A 7,424-nucleotide genomic window follows, 5' to 3' on the forward strand; every position below is an offset into this window, starting at 1 on the left:
GCTTTGCAGGCAAATGCCTTAACTAAGCCATCCCTCCAGCCTATGTCTCCCCAATTTTAAAAATAGACACCTAATATTAGTGTCATGTTTTTAGTATCATTTTGCCATCATGCTCATCCTCTCTGTAGGTATACATGGTCATGCTTGGCTTTTATTTTTAAGATTTTATTTTCATTTATTTATTTATTGGAGACAGAGAGAGAGAGGGAGAAAGAGTGAAAATGGGTACGCCAGGGCCTCCAGCCACTGCAAATGAACTCCAGATGCATGTGCCACCATGTGCATCTGGCTTACGTGGGATCTGGAGAATCGAACCTGGGTCCTTAGGCTTCATAGGCATATATGCCTTAAGCCATCTCTCCAGCCCATGCCTGCCGTTTTATATGGGTACTGTGCTGGGAATTGAGCTCATGTCTTTACGCAAGCATTCTTAACCCATTGAACCATCTCGCCAGCCTGTTTACAATCCTTTTACATTTGATTTTGACAGTAGTAGTTAAAGGCCTCTCTTTTTCTCCCCATACATGTATAGAGAATACTTGATATACATTGCACTAAACGTTGGGTCTATTTGATATCTTTAATAGCTTACTGATACTTCCTAGGCTATGTGCCTAGAGACTGCTTTTAAACATCCTTTACATTCACTTGTTTTCCAGTAGTCAGAGAAGTCCATCACCTGGTCCAAATCATACTGCTAGTAGTAATGCATCAAATGCAACAGTTGTACCACAAAATTCATCTGCTCGACCTGCGTGTTCATTAACACCTACATTAGCAGCACACTTCAATGAAAATCTCATAAAACATGTTCAAGGATGGCCTGCAGACCATGCAGAGAAGCAGGTATGTTGCGCTTTTTTTTTTAACTTTTTTAAAACTTTTTTTTATTAAGAACATTTTGTATGGATACATCATGTGTCGGTATCCTTTTTTTCCTCCTCCCTGCACCCATTCTGCTGGGTCCCCTCCTCAGCAGGGTTACTGGTATTCCCCATGGTTGTGTGGGTTATGTGTTTTGGAAGCAACAGTTATTGCTGGGAAGCAATGCCTCTGGGCATGATGTCCCAACCTGTGGCTCTTACAGTCTTTGATTCTGCCTGCCTCTTCTGCAAATTACCATGTGCTTTGATGGATGTGTTTTAAGTCTATTTCAGTGATGAGTCCTTAGGAGTCTCTGGATCTCTGCTTTTGTATGTGTTACATATGCTCAGCATCTGTCTCCTTCACCCTGGAGCTGATCATCAGGCTCGCCATGGAAGCAGCACTCTAGCTCATCTCCCCAGTTCCTCTCTGCTTTCACCTGGGCTTTGGCTGAATGTGAGGGGTGGTTTATCTCCTCAGGTCTTGCAACCTCTGATAAAACCAGATTCTCCAACAGAGAGTAAAGTCAGCATAGCCTTTGGTAAAAAGAGGGACTACATCCATCAAAATCTCCCGAAATGAACAGTGCTTATCTTAGCCAGTACTTTTTTTTTGTATTTTTTAAATTTATTTTTATTAGATAAGGACATATTTAGCATGTAAACAACACGTTGGTACCATCCTTTCTTTGTTCCTTGCACTTTTTCTGAAGAGGCCTTCCTTGTGGGGGATGCAGGTCAACCCCATGGGGCATTATAAATCTTTTATAGCAGGTTTTATGCCATTGAGTGACTAGGGGAAAAAGTCCATACTTATGCTTTAGAAAATAATTTGGACCGGGTATGGTGATGCACGCCTTTAATCTAGCAATCTGGAAGAAAAAGTAGGAAGATCTGAGATCAAGGCCAACCTGAAACAACATAGTGAATTCCAGGTCAGCCTGTGTGAGAGCAAGAAACCAAAAATTAAAAAAATTAATTTGGTTTGTGTATTTATAATAATTAATTTCTTAGTTTTACAGAATACTTGAAACAGTAGTTTTTGATGATGATTGACACGTGTGTGTGTGTGTGTGTGTGTGTGTGTGTGTGTGTGTGCACAGACTATTTCAGTACAGTTTTATAGCTGCCATCATCCATTCGTCAGTATTTGGTCCTGTGCTTGTGGTCCTGGTTATTGTTACTGTTGAAATGCAGGAGCGTGTAGTTGATAAGCTTACCCATTGTCTAAACAAACACTGCTCTCCACCTGGCTCATTGATGTGACACAAATCCAATGCCCTTGTGCCTGCCGCATACCCTTGGTCTTTTATTTATTGTTTTAGTTTTCTTTATTTATTTGCAAAAAGAGAGACATTGTTTGAGTATGGGCACATGAGGGCCTCTTGCCACTTCAGAATTCCAGAAGGCTGGAAAGGTGGCTTATTGGTTAAGGCACTTGCCTGCAAAGCCAAAGGACCCAGGTTCATTTCCCTAGGACCCACATAAGCTCAGATGCACAAGGTCGCACATGTATCTGGAGTTTGTTTGTGGCTGAAGGCCCTGGCGTGCCCATTCTCTATCTTTCCCTCAAATAAATAAATAAAATAAAATAGATTAAATTTTTAAAAATAATCCAGATGCATGTGCCACTTTGTACATCTGGCTTTATTGGTTATCTAATCCCTGAGCCATCTCCCAATGCGACACCCCCCTTTTGGAGGGGAAGCAAGATCTTACCATATCTTAGGCTGACCTGGAGCCCAGTGTGGCCTCAAACTCATAGTGAACCTCCTTTTAACAGCTCCTACACAGATTTGTAGCCAGTATCTTTCATTTACCATCAATGATGAATCCTATTCTAGTGTATTACTATCCTGAAATTAAAAATGTGTTTCTCATTTTTGAGGTAGGGTCTCGATCTAGCCCAGGCTGACCTGAAATTTACTATGTAGTCTCAGGTTGGCCTTAACTCACAGCAGTCCTCCTAGCCTCCTGAGCTGGGATTAAAGTCATACGCCACCACACCTAGCTTATTTTTTGAAACGCCTCACTGTCCTACTGCTTCTACCCCCCAACTGCTGGTATTGTCAGTATAGACCATCCCTGTCCTTTTGACATATGAGAATTTTATTTATTTATTTATTAGAGAGAGAGAGAGAGAATGGGGAGTATCAGGGCCTCTAGCCACTGCAAACAAACTCCAGACACATGCGCCACCATGTGCATCTTGCTTACTTGGGACCCGAAGAATTGAACCTGGGTCCTTAGGTTTTGTAGGCATGCGCCTTAACTGTTAAGTCATCTCTCCAGCCCCGAAATATTTTCTTAAGAACAGTGAAGGGCTGGAGAGATGGCTTAGCGGTTAAGCGCTTGCCTGTGAAGCCTAAGGACCCCCGGTTTGAGGCTTGGTTCCCCAGGTCCCACGTTAGCCAGATGCACAAGGGGGCGCACGCGTCTGGAGTTCGTTTGCAGAGGCTGGAAGCCCTGGCGCGCCCATTCTCTCTCTCTCCCTCTATCTGTCTTTCTCTCTGTGTCTGTCGCTCTCAAATAAATAAATAAAAATTTTTTAAAAAATTAAAAAAAAAAAAAAAAGAACAACAGTGAAGGAGCCGGGTGTGGTGGCACGCACACACCTTTAATCCCAGCACTAGAGAGGCAGAGGTATAGGAGGATCACTTTGAGTTCAAGGCCACCCTGAGACTACATAGTGGATTCCAGGTCAGTCTGGGCTAGAGTGAGACCCTACCTAAAAAAAAAAAAAAAAAAAAAAAGAACATTGAAGGAAAAAACAAAATATTTTCTACCACTAGACACAGTTCCTTAACATCATTTTTCTTTTCTTACAGTCTCTGGCATTCTTAGGCATCCATGGGAAAATAATTAGTATGTAATTTTAGCATTAGTTTGTAGATTATTTATGTTATTGAATTACTTCATTAATTGTAGGCATCAAGATTGCGTGAAGAAGCCCATAACATGGGAAGCGTTCACATGTCTGAAATTTGTACTGAATTAAAAAATTTAAGATCTCTAGTCCGAGTATGTGAAATTCAAGCAACTTTGCGAGAGCAAAGGTAAGTTTTCACTAGGTCACATTTCTTTTTTTCTTAGAATTGCGTACAGTAGTAGTCTCCCTTTACCTGCTCGGAGTACATTCTAAGATCCTGTGGGGTGCCTGGATCTGTGGATAGTAAAATCTGTAGTAATGATATTTCAGTCCTAAGTTAGCTTGTGTTACTGTGTTCATAGTCTTTACAAAACTTATTTTGCTGAAATATGTCTTGGCAACCTTGACATCTCATTTTTTAAAATTAAGTTGAAGGCTTTACCTTTTCACTTACAAGAAGCAATTTTGCAGTCAGCATCTCTGCTTTGGCTTATTGGAGTTGCCAGGATCATGTCTCTTCTGTAGAGTCAGTACTTGGTAGAATTGTGCTTTTGTGACTATTAAGTCCTGTGACACTGCAGAGGTCAGCTGGGTAACCAAGAAAGCTGTGGAGTGCCTAAGGAAGAGGCGTTCCTATAGTGCAGTTCAAACAGTGCACAATTTAAATTCAGGACTTACTCATTTTTTTTTATTTAAAGCTTTTTTAAAACTTTTATTTATTTATTTGAGAGTGGCAGACAGAAAGAGGCAAATAGAGAGAGAATGGGCATGCCAGGGCTTCCAACCACTGCAAACGAACTCCAGACGCATGCACTACCTTGTGCATCTGGCTTACGTGGGTCCTGGGGAACTGAGCCTCAAACCAGGGTCCTTAGGCTTCACAGGCAAGCACTCAACCACTAAACCATCTCTCCAACCCAACTTACTCATTTTTTGAATTGTTTTCTTTGGGCTGAGAACAAAAATCTCTTGTACTTTTGAAGTATACATTTAATTATCATCATCATCTTGACTCCATTTGTACGTGTCTATATCTACATTGAATGTTGCCTCTTCAACTTAAACTTTTTTGGTGGGTATGGATGTGTGTACACATGCAGACGCCAGAGGAGGAAGGTCTGTATCCCCATGTGTTGTTCTTGTGCTTTATTTTGTCAAGACAGTCTTTCCACTGAATCTGGAGCTCCCTGTTTTTCAGTTAGACTGGCTGACCAGAGAACCTCAGTGATCCTCCTGTTTCTGCTTTTGGCTCTGCATTTACAGGCATGTGTACTATATGCCAGGGTTTCTTACCCCAGTGCTGGAATTTGAGATCAGGTCATCATGCCTGTATAGCAAACACTCTTACTTATTGAGCCATCTTCCCAGGCCCTCAGTTAATTTTAATCTTAACATCTGTGAGCCAAGGTAAATTCATTATAGTCCTGCCTTATATTTAATGTAGTTTTTTAAGCTTAATTATTTTTATGAGAGAGAGAAATGGTGCACCAGGGCCTCCAGCCACTGCAGTTGAACGCCAAATGCGTGCACCACCTAGTGGGCATATGTGACTTTGCACACTTGCCTTACCTTCTGCATCTGTGGGACCTGGAGAGCTGAACTTGGGTTCTTAGGCTTCGTAGGCAAGCACCTTAACTGCTAAGCCATCTCTCCAGCCCTCATTGCCTTTTTAATGTGATGTGCTTATGTAGAATAAATTTTAAATCAATCCTTATAGTTTAAGTAATTATTGAAAAAGAGTGGAAAAGTAACACTTCTGCATTCTGTTACTTCATATATTATGCATTAAGTGTTTTCAATTGAAAACTAAGAAAGGCTTTAATTATTTGGTATGAATAATTACTCATGTATATAGTTTTTTTTTTCTGTAACGTGTACACACAAATCCTAATACCTGCTTCTATTTTACAGGATACTGTTTTTGAGACAGCAAATTAAGGAACTTGAAAAACTAAAAAATCAGAATTCCTTCATGGTTTGAAGATGTGAATAATTGCACATGGTCTTGAGTACAGAAACTGTAAATCTGTTGCCCATTCTTAACATTTTTGAGCTGCATTTAAGTAGACTCTGGACCGTTAAGCTGGGCAAACAAAATGACAAGGGGTCGGGGGTCTGTGAGAAAGATACAAGATTGATTTGTAAAACCCTTGAAATGTAGATTTCTTGTAGATGTATTCTTCACGTTGTAAATATGTTTTGTAGAGTGAAGCCATGGGAAGCCATGTGTAACCGAGCTTAGACATCCAAAACTAATCAATGCTGAGGTGGCTAAATACCTAGCCTTTTACATGTAAACCTGACTGCATAATTACCTTTTTTAAAAAAAAAAATTGGGGGGTTAATTTATCATTCAGAAATCTTGCATTTTCAAAAATTCAGTGCAAGCGCCAGGCGGGGTGTGTCCAAGGATGCGATCTGAACCATATGGGCGGTGTACAAACTATCGTGTGCAGCCGTGTCCACACTCACACCTATCAGGAGCAGTGCTTCTCCATTTGTTTTGCAAGGAAGTGTTTTCATTTCCCAGGTGTTCCATTTCCCTCTGTAATACTCGCCCTGATTCGACCCATCTTTTGAGGCTCCCTTTCCTCCTTTCTTAACGGCACTGTTGCTGTGGCACTTTTCTGTGACCTGTCCGTCCCCGTGTACAGTAGCTTGTTGCAGTGACTGAACAGAACCCACATGTCTGTATAAACGATTGAAATCCATTGCACCCTGTAAGAACGGACTTGCAAGTTCTGCGGGGCACATGTGCTGAAAGTACGTGGATCGCTCCAGTAGAAGCCAGTGAACATGGTGTGGGAGGGGAAGAGGAAACAAAGCTAGTCAGATGTGAAGTGTATCTGTTGTAATAAACATGTTAAAACAAACAAAAAATGGTTATTTTTCTTTTCATTCGGTCAATGCATATTAGAATTTGAGCTACCTGGGGATTGTTCATCAAATCTATTCTTGTTGAATACTTTATTGAAATAATTCCTTGAGTGGTTTTGGTAAAAACATATTAACAGTAAATTGTGTAAAAGATAATTAATGAGACATGAAATTCAGCAAGAATGATGAAGTCATATCCCCAGTGGTGGTCTTTTGTTCGAGCTGGTTTACCTGTCTTGCTATTCTGACATTTTCGTTTGGAAGGACGCTTGTGTTGTAGTGACTGTTCAAGTCTGGTGCCGACTGCTGTTCTTAGCCATCACGAAGCGCTCCATTTGTGTAACTGGAGCTCCCCACTGTTACCTGGAAATGGTGGGAAAGCTTGGCTTTGTATATTGTTTCCTAAAGTATATTAAAATAAAAAAAGAAACTATTGCTACTATACAATTACCTTGGCTTTTATTTCCCCTTTACTAATAACATGAGTCCCGCGTGGCCATAGTATGACCTTCTGGTATTGTGTGAAATCGGGAGTTTTGTAGCAGAAGCGCTTCCCCACCAGCTCGCTGACACCTGACGGAGAGTTTGCTGTTGTGCTGAGACAGATGTGCTGCTTTAACTGCCAGCACCCAAGGCTCGTTTTTGCTGTTTTAACCCAACATTGCTGCTAACTACTGAAATTTCATAACTGCTTCTGTGCTTTAATCATATCTAAACTATGAAAGTTCACACTCAGACTTTCCAGTGACTTCAAACGTAAATTGTAAGTGATAGCATTGTTGGTGTTTTCTGAGGTACAAAAATGTTCCCAGTGT

At 40.9% G+C, this 7,424-nt stretch overlaps 1 protein-coding gene across 10 annotated transcripts in view; it reads left to right on the plus strand.

The window, feature by feature from the left end:
* Positions 1–7,051, plus strand: part of Wac (WW domain containing adaptor with coiled-coil) — a 73,496-nt gene extending 66,445 nt beyond the window's left edge. For 9 of the 10 annotated variants that reach the window (XM_045149459.1, XM_045149458.1, XM_045149460.1 and 6 more), the window contains 3 exons: positions 660–846; positions 3,792–3,919; positions 5,644–7,051. In XM_045149459.1, coding sequence (XP_045005394.1) covers positions 660–846; positions 3,792–3,919; positions 5,644–5,713 — 385 coding nt within the window. In that variant the 3' untranslated portion in view covers positions 5,714–7,051. The remainder of the gene's footprint in view (positions 1–659; positions 847–3,791; positions 3,920–5,643) is intronic. The other variant, XM_045149455.1, reaches the window with a different exon arrangement.
* The last annotated feature ends 373 nt before the right edge of the window (positions 7,052–7,424 follow it).

The sequence above is a fragment of the Jaculus jaculus genome, chromosome 5, assembly GCF_020740685.1.
Source record: "Jaculus jaculus isolate mJacJac1 chromosome 5, mJacJac1.mat.Y.cur, whole genome shotgun sequence".
NCBI lineage: Eukaryota > Metazoa > Chordata > Mammalia > Rodentia > Dipodidae > Jaculus > Jaculus jaculus.